The sequence below is a fragment of the Lycorma delicatula genome, chromosome 5 (genome assembly GCF_047948215.1).
Source record: "Lycorma delicatula isolate Av1 chromosome 5, ASM4794821v1, whole genome shotgun sequence".
In the NCBI taxonomy this organism is placed as follows: Eukaryota; Metazoa; Arthropoda; class Insecta; order Hemiptera; family Fulgoridae; genus Lycorma; species Lycorma delicatula.
The window spans coordinates 90132068-90153468 of NC_134459.1; the positions used below are offsets into that span (position 1 = coordinate 90132068).

The 21401-nt window shown below is 28.6% G+C and overlaps 1 protein-coding gene across 3 annotated transcripts in view; it reads right to left on the minus strand.

Moving 5' to 3' along the window:
* Positions 1 to 20497, minus strand: part of Mms19 (MMS19 nucleotide excision repair protein) — a 64568-nt gene extending 44071 nt beyond the window's left edge. For 2 of the 3 annotated variants that reach the window (XM_075366614.1, XM_075366613.1), the window contains exons 1-4: positions 20295 to 20495; positions 9788 to 10026; positions 5449 to 5593; positions 379 to 566 (exon numbers count right to left, since the gene is read on the minus strand). In XM_075366614.1, coding sequence (XP_075222729.1) covers positions 379 to 566; positions 5449 to 5593; positions 9788 to 10026; positions 20295 to 20388 — 666 coding nt within the window. In that variant the 5' untranslated portion in view covers positions 20389 to 20495. Of the gene's footprint in view, positions 1 to 378; positions 567 to 5448; positions 5594 to 9787; positions 10027 to 20294 lie in introns of all 3 variants that reach the window. The other variant, XM_075366616.1, reaches the window with a different exon arrangement.
* Positions 20498 to 21401: the final 904 nt, after the last annotated feature.

Below are 21401 nucleotides of genomic sequence, written 5' to 3' on the forward strand. Positions count from 1 at the left end.
CCTCAAAGATCTCAGATTGATCAACATTAAATAATCATAAAAAACTCTATAAAAATGAAGGTTGTCAACTTTCATTTTTATATATCATTCAAAATGTTTAGCCTCTCCCCCTTATTGTTTAGCAGGCAATCCAAATGAACAGTCAACATTATGAACATTATGAGAACAAATAAAATAGGATTTTTTAATTTTTAAGTTCTAATACATCTTCCAATTTTTTTAAAAATCACAAAAAGTTAACTGAATAGAACAGAAAACTATGAAAAAATTAATAACAGAAGTTAATAATGGATACTGATAAGTTTCTTTACAAACAAAGTTAACTTATCAAACTTATTATCACTAAAACACATCCCATGATATGAAAAAAATACTTACAGCGTTAAAATCAACTGGAAAATAACATGAAATAACACTAAAAGCTTCTTCAGATAAATGTAGCAAAGGGAATGATGTTAAAAATTTTGGTAAAATGGAGAATAATAATATTAAATTTTGTGGATCACGTTCACTATCAACAGCTGTGATGAATCCCAACACAAACTCAAGACCCATTGATTTCACATCTACAAAAAGTTAAAAACATATAAAATTAGATAAAATAGTTATTTTACGTAAATATTAAAAAGTAATAATAGGTACAATGTCCAGTGGTCTATGGTTTGCACATTTAGTAAACAATTGTCATTATTTTGATCAGATTTACAACACAGATATATTAAGATAATGCAGAAAAACATTACAATAAAAAAAAAATAATTTTTTTTTATTCTCATCAGAATCAGTACAGAAATGGATAAACGTTGTTATGGAGCTCTCAGGTAAATTACACCTGTTCCTGCATAGCACTAGAACATATATTTGCACTTCACCTCAACAGACAGGTGATTTATTCATTTTCAATGGATGGTACAAAAATCCCTGGCAATTAAAACACGATTTAATGTTTATTAATGTACCACAATTAAATTACAAATATGAAAATTTCTGATCTTTATGTTTCATCTTTCTTACCAAATGAATGTCTCAAATCAAAAAAAAGATAACAAAGGTTCACTCACCATGGGAGCAGTATCAATTACAAAATAATAAAGAGTTACTCTTTAACTCTTAAACAACTGAGTTGCTTCCTTTTATTTCATGTTTTTTCTTAACCAGTTGTTATATTTTGAAACAGCCTTGAGTGAACTTTTATAATTTTAAAAATATCAATTTTTTCTGGTTCGGGACAAACAATTGCTTTTAAGAGATACCTTTACACTGTAAGGTTTTTCCAGGGAATTTGATTATCACCATTTTTTTATTTCATATTTTTGTCATAAGAATATTCACAACTTTTAAAATAATTTTTTTTTTTAGTGATTGTGATATCAGTTATATTGATTATAATGCCTTTCATTACTTTCATAAAATTATTAACATAAAATAAAAAAAAACAAATAGATCATTTTATCTTTACAGTAGTTGTAGATTTTCCTTGCAAAAACTCTAATTTTATATAATGTATTACTTAATGATCTTTATTATTCTTTATTTACTAATAATAAATGTATGTGTTCCATTTCCATATAAATGGTAATTACCTTACCATACTATAATTTAATAGTGTTTACCCTTCATCAAAAATATAATGGCCTTTATTATTATTTTTGTTATTAATTAATAAGTAATTCTAATTTAATAAAATTTAATTAATTTACTATTAATTACATTTCATTTTATAATCATATATATACATATTTAATTTTATATTAACTTTATTTTTATACTTAATTTTTTTAATAATTTTTTATTCATACTCTACTATGTTTGTATGTATAATTTATTAAAAGTGTTTCCATTATAACCTTTTGATATATCCTAGTATTTTCTGAACCCTGATAGCTTGCACCATCTGATGGAATAAACACAGAAAAATGAAGGTTTCAATTTTTCTTGATGAAAAAAGAGTAAAACATGTGATTGTAGCCTGCACCATCTAACTAAATACAGATGAAGGATAAACAAAACATAATCTACAGAATGATTAGTTTAAAAGTACACCATTTAATAAAATTAATTTTATTCCTATTTGTTAATTAGACTGATTTTATACCAACTCATCTACAGTAGATGCTGAAAGTGGTTACAATTTTGTTCCAGACACTTATCCACATGTTTAACCATTGACCTAGATACGTTTCTTAACATCCCAGGCGTAATTGTTTGTATTGTAGCATTAATTTTCATCTTACTTCTAGTGTATGAGGATTGTTCTGATAAACCTTTTCCTTTAGAAAACCCCATAAAAAAAATGCAAACTGGAGAGGTTTGGGGAACATGGTGGCCACAGACCTCTAGAAATCAGCCTATTACCGAAAAATTCAAGAAGAAACTCTGTCATACAGTAAACAGTATGGCTGGTGGCATTATCCTGTTGTGACCAACAATACCTCTCCTCCTCTTCTAACAGTGTGATAAACTGAATAACAATCTCTTGGTACCATTCAGAATTTATAGTTTGATATAAAATATTGGTCCAACTAGTTTCTTTCTTGACAAAGCGCACCAAACACCTAATTTTTGCACATGAAGAGGTGACTCTACAAAAACATGTGGATTATCTGTATGCCATACACAACAGTTTTGGTTGTTTATGTAACCATTAAAATGAAGCCAAGCCTCATCAGAAAAGAAAAGTGTATCTAAAATTGATATGTTACCACGAATAAATTTTTTGAACCACTGACAATAATAAATATTTTTTTGGTAATCAGTTTCATGGAGTTCATGGAAAACTTCAGTAAACATAAGAACATGTGGTGAAGTACCATTCAACAATAAACAATCTTTCTTCTATTGATAAACGCATATTGACACAACACTATTCAAACAACTAACCATGTACTGAGAGATGTAACTGCTACTGAGTCAGTTACAATCCAGTCTAACGGTCTTTTCCTCACATACCAACTGTAATGCAATAAATTTCCCTCATTCAAATGAATTATTCCCAATACGATTCAGAACAAAAGTAATGGTGTACTTTTAAATTGATCACCCGGTATTTTTTAAAATGCCAATTTAAATTAGTTTGCTGTCAGTGAAGAATAAAAATGGCAATTTCATTTTATGTAATGAAAAATATTAAAAATATGTAAAACGTGTCAATTAATGAATATCCAATACTAAAAATGTTTTTATATAAAGAAAAATATATAACAAAACAGTATTATTAAGGGTTATCTATTAATGATTTTTTTTTTTTTTTTAATGAATGAGAACTCATACCCTTTCATAAGAAGCTATACATTATACTGTGAATAACACCCGTTTATTATTTTTTTGTGTTTAATTTTCCTCTCTTGTTTTTTGGCGAAGATGCAATTGACTTCCAAACAGGAATCTTGATCAGTAAGTGCTTAAAAATATTCCAAATTTAAATTAAAATCTTCTGTAATTAGACTTAATAACTAAAATATTTGAATTGAAAGAGAGTTTCTGTTATAATAATGTATACTTGAATGTTGACTTAGTACTAAATACTAAATATGTAGAAAGAGAATATGGCATAATATAAAATGAATATTCTTAAAAAAAAATTAATACAATAAGCAAATAAATTTAATACAAAAGAACAAAGACTTTAACAAGAAAAACAGCACAGGATGTTTAGAACAATGTTAAAAAATTAAATAAAAATTAAAATAACAGCAACTACGAAAAAATTTATCAGAAACAATTATTATATAATGAGATAGAGTTAGACATAATGAAGCATCTTGGGAAGTATGGAGCATATTTTTAAAGGCCCATTTTGAAATAAAAACAAAAGTGAAAAATCTGAACAAACTTCATTACTAAAAACTACATTTATTTATTACTTTTCTACATAGCTGCCTGCAATTTCAACACATTTATCAAAGAGTTTCACTAACCTCTTCATTCCCTCTCCAAAGATTTCGCTGCCAGTGACTTAAGCCACACAGTAACATCATTTTTAATTTTGTCATCATCGTCATACCTTTGTAATGCAAGCCAATGTTTAAGATAAAAAAAAGAAAATCTCTGGAAGCTAAGAAAGGGCTAGAGAGTAAATGATTGAAGATTTTCAAACAAACCTTTTCTGTGTATCTGCAATATGTGATCAGGCATTGTCATGCACAAACAAAATGCACTGGATAGCATCCTATGTCATTTATTTTTATAGCTCTTCTACGATTTTTTAATGTTTCGCAATATATATTGTATTTTTAATACACTTTGGTTCCAAAACCACTAAATTCAACAAGCAAGACACCCCACTTGTCCCAAAAAAAAAAAATAATAGCCATAAGCTTCTATACTGAACATTCTTGTTTGAACTTTTTTTCAGTAAAGATGATGAATCCTACCATCGCACTGACTGCTGCTTTTATCAAAATTCAAATAAAAAATCCACATTTCATCTCAAATAACAATGTGATCAAACAATTCATCACCTTCATTTTCATAACACCACAAAAAATGCAAGACATATATCCTTGTGTACCATCTGGCACACAATTTTTTTATAGCTCAATTTTTCAGTTGAAATTCATAAATCAATTCTCATGAAACATCAAAGACAATTGTGACATGATGAAATAGCATTTTGTCTTTTTCTCATCAAATGTTTTAATCAAATCATCCATTACCACTGATGGCGCCCGCTACATTCATCATGAATGTTCATTCGTCCTTCTCGAAATGAACAGCACCACTGTCTTACTTTAACATCACTAATAATGTTTGGCCCATAAAAATCACAAATTTGCCTGTGAATTTCAGCTGCAGAATTGTTTTTTCCTATCAAAAATTGGATTACTCCTCATACTCCACACTTAGCAGGATTGCAAATTGAACATTCATTATGAATGAATAAATATAAACAATTAGCAATAAAATGATTAAGCTATTGCAGCCAACAGCTGACTGTTGATTGAAGTAACTGAACTACCCAAGTGCCATCTGTTTATATCACATATAGAGGCAGCAAATTCAAAATGGACCTTACAAGAGGACTGATTAAAACAGCTCTAAAAAGATCAACAGTATATGCAAGGTCAGCAAAAAATTAAAAATTATACATAAATAAAAGGAATGGTTGCATTAAAAGTCATAAGTTTAGCTACCAGTTGAAGAAAATGGTAGTCATTTTGTTTCAGCAGGAACTCAATGCAGCTCCTACGTACACAAATCAAATAAAGGATACCGTCTCACTCTTTGAAGTGAAAAAAGGAATTATCTAACCAAAGAAGAATCATAAAACATAACAAGAAACCAATAAGAATACTTCTAAGCTACCCTACAGGCAATGGACATTCATTCCATAAATCAATACATTAAACATAACAATTAATAATAAAAAGAAAATCTATTGACCCAAGTCACACTCACTATAATAAACTTTGATTAAATATATTTAAAAAAAGCATTTTTTAAAAATACCTTCAATTCTATATAATAAGAATTTCTGAAAAATAAGATAAACCATGTTCCGTTCAGGCTGTTTTAATGTCTGGCAATGTATATGATTAAACAATGAAGTACAAACAAGCATTGGACTATCAGATGGCAAATTATCCATGTCAATCTGAAACAAAAAATTAAATTAAATAGTAAATAGCATACCAGAAATATTTTATTTGAAACACCAAACATTAACTAAAAACAATGTAAAATCATTAAATATTACTTAAACCATCAAGTTCTGCTGCCCTATTATTAAAAATTGTGGACACCACATGACTTCCTTTATGCCTATTAAATTACATTACATTTTTTTATTAAATTACATTTTTTCGGACTTCAATGGATGAGCCACAACTCCCCGACTTTGTCGGAGACCAACTACCGAGCCTAACAGCTCTTCTCAGAGCTGACGCAAAAAATGGCCCTTTTCAGGGCCACCACAAGGTAATGGATTACAAACCGTCGAAGCCATTCGATGACAATACCCCTTCTCAGGGCTGCCCTAAGGTTAGCAATCACAATGAACTGTCGACACCAATCGACGACAAAGACGGCCCTTTCAGGGCCACCATAAGGTTATTAAGTACCATGTGCCATCGAAGCCATTCGGCGACAGTACGTACATACATACATATGTATGTACACATTTCATGCAGAAACTAGTCAAAATGGATTCAGGGATGGTCAAAATGTTTTTTCCATTGAAATCTGAAAACCACAATTTTTTGCGATCACAATACTTCCTTTACTTCAAACAAGAAAGTAAAAAACTGAGAAAGGTAATAATTTTTAAATAAATTTTAACATCAACCATTTTTTTTGCAAATCATAAATTAAATAGAAGTGTTCAATCTGTACTTCATATTTATACAAAAAAGAATGCATATCTTCTAATACATATAACAAAATATTTTAAATTGTTAAAATTTAATTATTTTAACAAATTATTTGGTAGTAGAGCTGATTTTAATTCGGCAAATTGTCTATAAGATATTAACATCTTCACTGTCAATTCTAATTTTCTACAATAAAAACTAAAAATTTTATTTATAGTTCATAAAATATAAAGAGAGTATAAGAAATAATTATCATAGTTTGCTTCCTTTTTATAAAATTCTGGTACTTGAGATATAAGTTTATGTCATGACAGGCTGTAACTCTGTGCATACTGCGTTTTATAATCCATGTCTATATTATGAAGATTAATATTTAATTTCAACTACAGCAAAATTTTGTGGGGAAAATCATCATCTGATGAATTATGGATGATATTTGTAGTAAAATATTTTGGATAATCTAATTAAGGTATACTATTCTGCCCATATGGTTTGGGCTAACAGTGAATGACTATGAATTGCCCACATTTACACCCAATGTCAATACATCTCTTCTCTTATTAAGAATTTCTTATTGGTGTTATAAATTTGAATTATACTATGGCAACGAAACTTTACAAAGTGATATAAAGTATCTTTAATAAGATTGAGAGTAAGTCTACATATGACAAATAATCTTAACGATACAATTAAATGATAATAAAAACCAAAGTTAAAAAATTGTAAGTGTAACAACAATAATCACTCTGATGGTATGGAAATTCGGTGGTGACTTAGTGAAACCTATAAAATTAACTTCTTTAGTCTTGCAAGGGAAGTGAAATTAAAAACAACAGTTCTATTTTTATTTTTTTTCGCTTACTTATCAAATTACGTAGGTGATGATAAAACACTTTATCATTCTAACCAAATTTAGAGTAAAAAACTGATATCTTACTAAAAATCTATTACAAGACTAATAATAAAAATTTTGAAAACTTACGAATCATATGCCATAAACATGAGATATATAATTTTCCTCTTTTCTTTTTAATTGGCTTGATGAATTAAATGAAATTTTACTTCAAAATAAATTACTGGACATAATTTTCTTTTTTTGAATTTAAGTTATATTTTGAGAATAGAAATATTTGTTTTAATGTATTATTTATTGATTTATAAATATACACAGATATTTTAGGTAAAAACCTTTCTCATCAGAACTATACTTTTCATTTGCTTTTCTAAAAAAGGAACATAGCTTACAAGGATTAGCTAATCTCTATAAATGCACAACAGAGAATAAACAATTAAAATGAATGTAAAACATAATTTGATTTATCTGACAAATAAGATCAGCAGACAAAAACAAAATAAATTTAAAACAAATTACTAATGACCAAAATCACCAAACAGTATGGGTGGGTAACAAAACTAACTGGTGAGTAATAACACTAATTTAATGGTTTAGGGTATTATTGAAAAATTAAATAATGATAGAAACACAACTGTAGATACACATAAAATATACCAAATCGCATTTCTTGACTACTATATTTGTTTACTCCACTATCATATTTTGATTCGGTCTACACAAATGAAGTATACCAAAATAAATCAAAAGAAGTCCCTAAAATGAGTTTACAAAATGCATCTAATTAAAAAACAATAATCAACTCAATTCCAAAAAAAAATAAATAAATAAAACGTGTATAAATATATATATGTATATATATATAAATATATATATATATATATATATATATATATAATATTACATGAAATTTAAACCAGCAAAACACAGTAAATTGATAAGTTAAACTTACAATATTAATTCCAAGAATCAATTGCATAATGTTCAATTTTATAATTACATTAAAATAAATTTTTATAATTCGTGAATTTTCAATATATCACAATAGCTACTGTTTAATACATTTTGAAATTTATTATGGATGAATATGCAAATTCTGTTGTCCAGAACTGGAATCAGTATGGATGCTATACTAATCCATAATAAGCTTAAATATTTATAAAACAGTAACAATTATGACATAATGAAGATTTACAAATCAAAATAACAATTTACTTTAACGTTAATTATAGAATTAAATACCAACTAAAGATGCAGTATCTCACAAAAATCAATTCTTGGAATTAATATGGTACTTCTCTATTTACTGTGTTTTGGAGGTTTAAATTTCATGTAATATTAAATTTTATTAGCACAGTGGTCAATACATTAATCAATTATTTCAATTAAAAAAAAAATATATATATATATATATATATATATATATATATATACATACACACATGTACACAGTGTTTCTTTTTTAACTGCCCTAGGCAATTTTCTCATAAAATATACACAATACAAAAAAAATAGCCAAACAAAAGTTGCCCAGATTGGAGGGGGGGACATCTCATGGTGACCTTGGATTTGACATATTTCACAGTTAACACAATTTTGTCAAATGGCATGACCTATTTTTGACCCAACCAATGTAAAAATCAGAAAATTTTACACTGTAATATGGGGTCACAATATGACCTTGGACCTTTTTCCAAGATATTTGTTTCATTTTAATCACCCCAGACAATTTTCTTGCAAACTACGCATAATATAAAAACATTACCTAAACAAAAGTTCCCCAAATTGGAGAGGATATCTTTTGGTGGCCTTGAACTGATATTGGCTTTATTTCAAGGTTAACACAATTTTTTTCAAATGGAATGATCTATTTTTTGACACCAAAAATGAAAAGAGCAGAAAACTTTGCATTCAAATATGTAGTCACACATATGACCTTGGATATTTTTTGAAGGTCATATGGCTAACTACCAGAAATAGTGTTACACACCAAAGTACAGTCATTTTTATGCTCTTTCCCATAGTTTTCAAGAAAAATGGCCTGGAATAAAAATATTCCAGGAATATTGTATGAACTTCAAAAACATGTAACTCATATAACACTATCTCTGATGGTTAGTCGTATGACCTTCAAAAAGGTCCAAGATCATATGTGTGACTACATATTCCAATGTAAAATTTTCTGCTCTTTTCATTGGTGGGGTCAAAAAATATAGGTGAATCCATTTTAAATTCATGTTAACCTTGAAATAACAATCAAGATCGAGTTCAAGGTCAAGTCAAAGGTCACCATATGATATCCCCTCCATTCTGAGTAACTTTTGTTTAGGTTATTTTTTTGTATTGTGCATAGTTTATGAGAAAATTGCTCGAGGCAATTAAAATGAAACTATATATATACAATTTTTTGCTCACATAATGAACAAAGCATCCACATTTACAACAATGTGAAGTAATGAAATTATATACAAGACAATAGAAAATTATCATCCTCCAGAAGCAAAAAAATCAGAATCTTTTTTTCATGCACACTTAATTTATGTAAGGCAATATTACTAAATGTGTGGAACATTGTTTAAAAATTTCTGTACAATTTTAATGATACAGAAAAAACTATTAATCTTACCAAAGCTATGACACCCTGTAACACAGCAGTAGCTAATGAATGATGATCTTTCATCCTATCACAATAAAATGCAGTAAGAAATGTAAGCTCAGCAGCTGACAGATAGTCAGTTTTTAATGAGCCAATAATCTGAGAAAGAACCAAGACACCTTTCCCTCTTTGTTTTGTCTCAGTGTTTGTTAATAAAGGACCAAGCAATTCAACTACTTTCAATAACTGCAACCTGCCTGAGATGACATCTGCAAACAAAGTAAACAGACAACATAATTTTTAAAATTAAAAAACAGCAAAAATCTGATAAAGAAGAAAAATTGCAATATTGAAGTAGAGATAATTTGGCTACATATCTGTTTACAAGAATCCTTAACATGCTGACTCCTGAAGGTTTTTGTAAGACTAATACGGTTTGCAGACAGCAAAATGTCTACAGACAAGCAATTGAATCATGTACATGTCTTTTAATCGTGAAATTTTTCACCTCTCCAGAAATCATCTCTCCCTAGTTCTTTCTTTACTCATCATAATTAGAGGCAATATTTCAAATTTTTACTTTCCTAGCTGCAGCAACTATAGCTAAAATGAAAAAGTTTAAAAATCAGTCAAAAAAACTTGTATTTTTTTTAAGTTTAATGCGTAAGATAAAAAAAAAAAATGTTATTTAAATAAACTGCAGAAAAAAATGTTTATTCCTATGCCAAGTCAAAAAAACTATTTTTGTCAATTGGACATTTGTGTGTATGTACATAAGTATACATGTTGGCCTGTAATTGGTCTTACAACTCTGGACCTCAATGACATATTTTTTTACCTATATATTACTTCAGAAAAGGAGTTAATGGGAGTTTTTGCATCTATATTTTCTACATCAATAGAGGTGTATTCTAATTTAATTCAATAAATTTTCAAAAACTTTATTGCATCACTATTTTTGATTTTGATGATATTTGGTATATGATAACTGCCCACCTTGTAGTGGCCAAAACATATTTTTTTTTTTTTAATTTTTCTTGAGCAATAGACTATTTTCTAACTTGCCAACAGGTAAAAAAAAAAATCCCCATTTTCGTCACTTTTTCCATGAGCTGTAGCATTCTTATTTTAATCATACAGAGGTCAAAAAGGGCTTTTTGTAAAAGTAAAGATGTAAATCCATTTTAGTGTACTCAAAATTCATTTTATTACATAAACAAATCTTGTAATGTTTGCTGAAGTTATGTTTACAAATTGTTTTTTTCAAATTTTGAGCCCAAAATAAATAATGAAGGGGATTAGGGTAATAGGTCTGTTTTTTACCTTTTAACTCTTAGGTACTAGTACTACTTCTTTAAAAAATTGGACTGTTACCGAGTCCTTCCTTACAAAAAAAATGGCTGCCAAATTGTAAGATTTTAAAATGTCTCATTTTTGGGGCCCAAAAACCACATGTGGGACAGGTGGAAATAATCTGATATTTTTAAAGCAGTAAGTCCTTATTATGTACTTTAAAACTTTATAAAATTTATTTTTTTACTCAAAGGGGTTGATGAGTAATGAAGCCATCAAAACCGCTAAAAACACAGTGAACAATGTATTCAAAAAATTCATAGGATGTATTTTTTCAGATAATAATGTAGGCCTACTCTACAAAATACTTTGATATGTCTATAATGAGATAGTTATATTCTAGATAGTTTGTTATTTAAAGTATTACTCGTACACACAAACTCATGTTCAAACAAGATAGTGAATAGACATGCATGGACATGAATGTAAACATTGTAGAAGGCTCAGTTGCTGTTTTGATTTCAATGTGATATGTTGTATTGTTGTTAGTGTTAATACTGTGGTTAGGTAATGTACACTTGTTTATAAAGTAATTTTATTAGGAGTGAACTTCTCTTTTATGCGATATCTTTTATTTTTAATTTTATTAATTAAAGAAATTTTTATTTTAGCTGTAGAAAAACTGGGATAAAACAAACTGAGGTGCAATTGGTAGTTTTATAATTTTTATAAATTATACTAACTGTATTGTTATTGTAAGAATCCTTGCATTTTAAAAAATGGATTATGAGTGTTCAACTGGCATTCTCACTGAAACAGTATGTCACAAATTGACTTGCAATAGATCTTCAGTATTGCATGATATTTTAGAAACTACTGAACAGCAAATAACATTGCTATCTTTAAGAAGTGGATGTACTGAAACAAAAAATATCTGTACTTTTCATAAAACCGAATATTTAGATAAATATTTTTATATTAATGAGAAAAATTGGTCTCACTCATTTGGCTGTCATACTAAACCGGTTAAGAAATCTCTTCGAGAAATACCTTTGACACTTTCAACAAGCATCCAAATTTAAAATTAATTCCAGGCAGAGCAATGTGTACAAAAAAACAAAAACCACAAGATGATACAGAAAGTGAACCTGAATATCAAGACATATTTGAGCCTCAATGTGTTATAGTAGAGTTGGTATATAAAGCTTGTTCAGCACTTTGCATTTCCCCTGTTAAGGTTCAAAAATTATCAGGCAGCACAAAGGTAGTAATTTAAAAAAATAGCTAAGTCACTTACCAGTAAATAATGATTCCTTTGATTTAAATATTTCTACAGAAAAAACCAGTTTAGTACCACAAAATCATGCTGGTTTAGGTAGGGAATATGAAGAATTAATCATTAAAATAAAGGATAAAATGAAAACAGTTACATCAATCCAGGAAAAAATTATTATTTTAAGTTTATTACAAAGCAGCTGGAGCATTCAAAATGAGTTTAGTGTTAGTCAGTATTTAGCCTGTCAATCCAAACAATTAGTTAAAACAAGTGGAAATTTGCCACAAATAGGCAAAACGTAACCCAGTCACGTAATTAATGAAAATGTTTTTAAATGTGTCCAAGCTTTTTACCAGAATCATGAGCACAGCCAAATGATGCCAGGCAAGAAGGATTGTCTCTGTAAGACAGGCTGATGGGAAGAAAATTAATATTCCAAAAAAGGTTTATCTTATGTAACTTAAAATAATTGTACACAGCCTTCAAATCAAAACATAATTTAAAAACTGGTTTTTCAAAATTTGCTGATTTAAGATCTAAATTTTGTGTTCTGAGTGGTGGGTCAGGTACTCAATCTGTTTGTGTGCGTGTCACCCACCAGAATGGAAAACTCCTGTTATCTGCTCTAAAAATTAAATTTGATTATAAAATTCTCCTTTCAACCATGGTATGTGATATAGAAAATGAAATGTGCATGCTGTCACACTGTGAAAATGTCCAGGCACTAATAAAGTGCTCAGATTACTGCAAGAAAGCTGGGATGATTTTGATTCTGAAATTATCTTCAACAGTGAGTTTCTGTTGACCATTGTGAATTAACTACTCAAATTCTTCCATTTCAAGAGTACTTAGATAAACTTACTGAAAATTTAGATAATCTAAAAAGGCATTATTTTGTTACAAAGAAACAAGCTAATTCCTCAACATTGAAAAGGAAAACTTGTTGGAGGGTGAATGTATTGTAATGGAAGACTTCTCTCAAAATTTTCCTTTTGTGATACAAGATGAAGTCCAGTCACATCACTGATCAAAAACTTATGCCACAGTACATCCATTCCTCATACATTTTAAAAAAGAAGGAAAATTACAAAGCCAAAGCTACTATGATTAGTGAGTACTTGAAGCACAATATTACATTGTTCATCTGCTTCCATAAGCAAGTTATAAAGTAAAAACACTGTTACCACAAGTTAAACAATTTTTTTATTTTTCTGATGGCTCCTCAGCCCAGTATAAAAACAAAAAAATTTCATAAATTTATGCTATCGTCAAGAAGATTTTGAAATCGCAGCTAATGGCATTTTTTGCCTCATACTACGGAAAAGGACCGTGCAGTGGTATTGGTGGAACTGTAAAAAGGAACTGTGACTAAAGCAAGCCTTCAAAGGACAATCAACAATCAAACTGTTACATCTTCTGAAATTTACAATTATTGCAGACAATATTAAAAATAAAAATATAACACTTATTTTCTGCTCTAATAAAGATGTTCAAGAGACTGAAGAATACCTCAATTCTCGTAATCAGGTAATCACAACAGTCCCAGAAGTCAGAAATGTATTCTGAAAGTCTGGGTGACCTCTGAATCAGAAACAATTACATTAGTATAGATACACAAGGATATCAGTGTTTCTGATTGCTTCATAGGTTTACCAAAACCAAAATGTAATAATTATGTCTGCTGCGTATACAATGGCAAGTGGTGGTTGGGTGAAGTCAAAATACATGAACTAAAGAGGAATACAGTTTTTCCATCTGCAGAGACCTGGTCCTTCATTCAAGAAATCATTGAGGGATAATCAAACATGGGTTCAACTGGAAAATATTTTAAAGATTCTCATGCCTTCAGAGCTTTTTCTACTAACTACTGGAAGAGGGCACCAACATTACACCAAAGATGAGTGAGGACTTATCAATTCTACTCAATAAAAAAATGGCAAGTGCAATAAGTTATGTTAGTTAAGTCTGTTATCAAAAAGTGCAAAATTTATTCATAACTTCCATTAGCAGGAGTAAAATAAGGTAAAAGTGAATTGTACAACTTGTTAATGTATTTGAATTGTTTATTATTTTGTAATTATTATTTATCATTCTGTAACTGACTATTTATTAATTATCGATTTATTCGTTCTAATGAGTTTAGTTGTAATTTTTATAATCTGAAAAAAATACATAACATTATTTTAGTTCATGGTTAGAAGGAACGGTGGTTTAGCGATTTCATTGGCTTCATTACTCATCAACCTCTTTGAGTAACAAAATAAATTTTATATTGTTCTAAATTAAATAAAATGTATTTACTGCTGTATCAGTTCAGATTTTTTCCGTCTGCCCCACATGTGGTTTTTGGGCCCCAAAAATGAGACATTTTCAAAATCGTATGATTTGGCGGCCATTTTTTTTTAGTGAAGGACACTTGGTAACAGTCCAATTTTTTTTTATAAGTACTACAAGCCTGTTACCTTAAGCCCATCATTATTTATTTTGGGCTCAAAATTTGAAAAAACCATTTGTAAACATAACTTCAGTAAACATTACAAGATTTGATTATGTAACAAAATGAATTTTGAGTACACTAAAATGAAGTTCCATCTTTACTCTTTCCAAAAATCCCTTTGTGACCTGTGTATGATGTAAAATAAGAATTCTATAGCTCATTAAAAAGTGACGAAAATGGCTAATTTTATCTGTCGGTGAGTTAGAAAATAATCTATTACTCAAGAAAAATTTTTTTTTAAATATAAAAAATATGTTTTGGCCACTACAAGGTGAGTAGTTATCATACACCAAATGTCATAAAAATCAAAAATAGTAATGCACTGATCATTTGTTGAATTAAAGTGGAATACCCCTAGACCTTCAACCCACTATAAAACCTTTTTGCTCATTCCCCTCTGGTCTGTGACAAAAAATATTTTTTAATTTAAATCAATCTTTTGCCCATTGCATTTAAAATGTAAAAATCCTAATTTTTCAATAGCCCTTTTTCTTTAGCATTACTTGAAAAAAAAATTAGCAAAAAATAATCGCCCCTTTCTAGAAAATTACTACCTTGTTTATTTAGAATTATGGCTGTAGCTTTGTATTTTTTAAGTTTAAAAGTTCTTTTTTAAATATTATGATCACTTGTGTATTATTTTCTTAAAAATTAATTTTACCTCCCTTGACTAAGGGAACCTACAAAATGAAAAAAAATTTTGCAATTTTTTATGCTCAAAATGTATTTTTTAAACTATAAAATAACTAAAATAGCTTATTACCCCTCTCATGATCTGGAAACAACCAATGTTTTTAAAAAACAACAGTTTTTTAATTTATTTTTAAATCAATTTTAGTGAATATTTTAACCATTAAAAAAGCCCTCTGATGTATGAGCCCCCAAATTTTCAAAAAGTCAAAACATATTTTTCAAAATTGTGATATTAATATACTAATATTAAACATTTTGTTATCACTTTATTTTGTTGAGCATCTTAGCTTTAAAAATTAGAATTAAGATTTAAATATAATCAAACACGTGATTTTATATTTAATAAAAAAAAAACATTAAATTTATTATGTTTTTTTTTTATTATTATTAAATGAAGATATAACTGAAACTGGCTAATTGATATTTTATGACAATACAATGTATAAAAATTCATAATTTTTGTTGTTTTTTCAATAAAAAGGAATTATTTTATAATAAAGATACAAATAAAGCTTAAATCATTGAGCTAATTGATATTTTTTTCAAAAATGAATTGCACAATTTGACCAACACAGCCAGGAAAGTTATACAATTCATTACTCGCTTTTTTATCACTCAAGATGTGCACTAAATATAGAATTTTCTGTTCTTTTACATAGTAACCCTTATTATTTCTCATCCTATGAGAACCTGCTATTTTACATTTTCTTCACCTAAGTATATATATAAATATATATATTAATTATATATATAAATATATATACCTAAGTATATATATACACACATATATCAGCATAAACATTTTACAGACATTTTTAGTATCAGATTCCAAAATTCCAGCTTTCACAGCCATAAAGTGAAATAGGGAACAAATAACAGTGAATCAAAACACTATAAGCTAAGATCAGACCTCAAGAAAAATCTCATGTTCCTGTTTCGTTTTCCTCAAGTTTGTTCAATCCTAGACTACACCTCTTGAACTAACCATGAACATTCATAATAAAGCCTAAATATTTGGTAAATGTTACCTGCTTAACAATCTATGAACTTTCTATTTATTTTGACTTTTACTGAAGTACTATTTAAATAAAAACTCAACATTAATAAGCTAAAATTATTGACAACCTGTAATGAAACTAACCACAAAATAACAAAATTAATCTTAAAGTTAGTCAAATGTTGAAATCTGCAAAAACACACAATAAATGATCTGCATTTTTGACAAAATTTAAAACTTTACTGTATTATAACAAATCCCAAAAAATCAATACAATAAACACAAAGAAACAAATTCATTACCTCATGAATAGCATATACAATTATACTTAATAATCAAATTGTCAGTTACAAAAAAATAAAACATTCCAAATGATCTCAACTCTTCATTGATAGTTTTTTTAAACACTTAATATATATAAATATTGTTGCAGGTACCTACAAGTCCCAATTATATAAAATTACAGCAGATATCCAAAGATTTTGGATAATAATTTTATGATTATCAAAAATCACTTCCTCAATCACTTACTTACTGAATAAGACAAAGGTCAAAACTAAACATTACAGCGTTCATCTATTTATGGATTTCTCATGCAGTTATGACCAAATGTATTTTCCAATATTTATTATTTTTTCCAGTAATTTTCCTTACTGTTGGGCAGAACAAAATATGTATAACAGGTTTCAATAAAATGTAATTAATACCAAATGCAGCCCTCATAGTAACCTCATTTACTATCATATTACTAATCATAGTAACCTTTTAACTAATTCTCTTTTCAAAATACTTTTTCTAATAACTACTCTAAAATATTAACTTTGTTGTACAATTATTGTACATGGTGTAGTTTAAAATTAATTTAATAAATCAAAACATGTTAATACAGTCGAGGTAGCTCCTTGACAGAAGTCAATCAGAATATGTTGTATCTGACGAAATAGCATTTACAATATTATTAATAAAGTAAAATTATTTTTAGAACTAACCAAATATCTTTGCAGTCAATTACAATTGACAAATCTGTCTTTGTACTTTTTTCATTTTATTAATTCAGTTTCATTCTAGCAGTGGATTCGATATAATTGAACAGAAAATGAAGTAGGTTAACACAACTACTAACACTATTTTCTTACATTATATATCAAGTTTAAAAACTCCAAAATGTATTGGGAAATACTTTATATAAAAATCTGAAAAATGTTAGTTTATTAAGGCAAACTAATTAGCATATAACAACTTTTCAAAAAAGACAAGTACATTACTCCTAATTAACTACAGTTTTCATTATTTCTTAATAAATTTAGATTCTAAACTAAAGATTGAATAATAACTGAAAAAGGTTATTTTTATATTCCTACTATATTATTTTACTATTCAATAGAATGATCAACAAAACCTTAAACAGATATGCAGACTAAGCAACAAAAGAGATAGTTATTCCTTAAATCTATAATAGCCACATAATACGAGGTCTGTTCAGAAAATAACAGAACATTTTAATTATGCACCAATGGAGACATTTAGTGACGTGTGATTGGCACCATTGTGTTTCGCATAACCTACTCTGTAACCACATTTTCTTGGATTATTGATATCTTTTTTATATTTCATGTTATTATTATTTGAGTGCAACATGTTTGTGTCAGTAATGATTTTTATAATGTGCGACATTCAGAAGCAATGATACGACACAAAATTTTGCATGAAACTGGTGAAAACTTTCATGAAACATTTCAACTTTTGAAACAGGCTTATGGAGATAATGCTCTGGGTCATACGCAATGTTAAGAATGGTTTTCATGATTAATAAGTGGTCGTCAATCAATTGAAGATGACCCTCAACCAGGAAGGCCTTCGACTTCAACTGACAACACCCATAAAATCAATGATCTGGAGCAAGAAAATCACCAATTGACTGTCAGGGAACTTGCAGAAAAGGTTAGCATCTTAATTGGATCATGCCATGACATTTTGAAAAATTGAAAATGCATAGTGTTTCAGCAAAGTTAGTTCCTCGTTTGATGACCGAATAGCAGAAAGAATATCAAGTGAACATTTGTCGACAACTTCCAGAATAACCCAATGACAATGAAAAGTTCATGCAAAGGATCATAACGGGAAATTAAAGCTGGGTTTATGGCTACAACATTGAGACAAAAATTCAATAATCAAAATGGATTGGCAAAGGATCTCCCCACGCTGCAAGAAAGCACATGTCTCAATCCCATATCAAAATGATGCTCTCTGTTTTTTTCAATTTTAATGGAATTGTGCATTTTGAATTCTTGCCTCATATTGAAATGGTGAACCGTGTATACTTTCAAGGCATTTTACAAAGGTTACGTGAAAATATCCAAAAAGAGCCCAGAGATGTGGCAAGACAATTCATGCTTCCTACACGACTATGCGCCTGCACATATGGGTGGGTGCATATGGTTTACGGTTATGTATAGTAAAATGGTTTACCATGCATGGTAAAATTGAAAAAACAGAAATAACAAAAATGTACTATCAATAAATATTTAATAAAAAACCCAAATAATATAATTTTTTTATTTTTATCTAGAGAATTCCAGAAAAATTCTGCATACGCTTCAGAAGCATTTTGTTATTGTATGTTCTCAAAAGATTCTAAAAACATTCCAAGAATAATGTAATAATTTTGGTGAATTAGGGTAACTTAAAAATAATAACACAGAAATCTATGTAAAGTTGGGCATGGTATTTGCTTACAAGACAGAATTGGGCTAAAAAAAGCCTCTTGATACACATCCATAGATACAAAGTTAATATCTAATATAAATAATATAAGGTAAATTAGATACAAATGTTTAATGTAGTATGCTTAGCCTCTGTATAGTAACAGTGTAACTATTTATAGTATTGAAATTGGGCAACAGAAGAGCCACAAAGATTCTGCAAATGGTATTATAAAATAATGTTGAAAATTAATAATAATAAAATTGAAAATGATGGGGTCTAAAAAATATGAATCTGGGAATAAAATCAGTGATTTCTTCGGCCAAATACTCCAAAAGATGCGAGTACCAGATGTGAGTATATAAAACTAATTGCAAAAATAACAAATAAAGCTTAAATATTAATCACATAACACCATAATGTAGATATAATGTATACAAAACCATAAACTTAACACAATCTTACAAGGAAGGAAGGTTTCAAACGAACATGAATGTTCATACTATAAACAAATGAACATATTCATATAATATGAGACAGACTGGCTGCTCATGAAATGATAAAAGGTAATTTCAAACATTAAAAAGAAGATTCTGGAAAAGAAATTCAATTCACAGTTCCGTACAAAAAAACCAGTAACAACACAATATCTTTTGATGAATTTCGTCCAATATTTTATTTCTTTTTTTTACATAAAATTAATAATGGAAAATAGCAGTATACTAAAGGTGGTGCAAATACCGACATAATAAAACTTACATTTCAATTACACGTTGTTTAATAACGCATGAAAACTTTTACTTCACACAAATGAAATCATTATTTAAAAGAATTAACTCGTGTTACATTATTCCATAATGTTTACCTCGTGCAAAAATTATATAATGCGTAAAATTCCATTAATTAACAAATAAAATTAATTAGAAAGTCAGAATTAACTCATTACTTGAAATACGACTTAATAACAGATCAATCAATAATTATTTGTAACGTACATTCTTCTGAAATGTAATATAATGATTGGAAAACAAAACTGATTTTTTTTAGGTTATAAATATAAAATTACGTTAATTAGTACCTTGTCCAAGTCTGTTACTAATGGAATGTAAATCTTCGGATGGTGTATTTTCAATTTCCTTTAAATAACCTTCAGTATCTTCAGAGAGGGACATTTTTTAAATTACAAATTATACTAAACACGAATACACAAGCATTAAGTAACTGCACACCGCTTTAACCCCTACAGCAACCGTAGGCGTCCTTTATCTGGAAGTACTGAATAACCAATCAGGCTAACTTCGAATAGCAACGCATTCTAGTGATGAATTCCAAACTACTGCATTCATAACACTGAATAAAGCAATTCACTTGCAGTAAAAAACATTGTCAATGAAACGTAGAAGTAAAATGGTTTAAGTAACGGATCCGTAACACCCGCTTCTCACACTTAAACGAAAATAAAATATATAATAGACAACGAAGAGTAAAACTGACTATTTTCAGAAATTACAGTAAAAGAATAATACATGCCAAAAAGATAAAAATATAATTACAAATTAATAGCAAGGAGCATTATGTTTAATTTTTCAAATGTTTGTTGAATTATTTTAATTTATTCACTTCACTTATTTGAAATTAAAATGTTTAATTTTTATTACTTTTATTTTCCTTTACAGTATTTTAAGCACTTTCTCAACCATACACAGCAAAACATGTTGAATGAGGTGAACCAACCTCCTCCACTGGTGGAGATTAGCTAAAACTATCCTCCCTTTCCAACAGGACTTTCATGGGTGCGAGTATGTCACCAGTATAACACATTGCCAGTGTGGTTTGGTTTGTCTGCCATCTAAACAAATAATTTAATTAGGGATAGCATAAATCTACAATAAAAAATAATTATGTGATCCTAGTTAATTCTAGGAATTTTCTGTTTTATCTTACAATCTTACCATTCCCACATGCAGGGAGATTGTTTTACTGTAATTTAAGTTTGAAAGAATGGCATGGAGCAAGCTCCAATGAAAGAGTGTTCACACCCAGGCGTAAACAAAAATAGGATATAGGATCCTGAAGGAATTAGACCTTTTTAAACAATTTATTTTAAGTATTATTGAAATATCAAACATTTTTTTTCAGAACCTGCTCAGTGGCAACCTGATATATTGTAATTAGTCACAGCTTC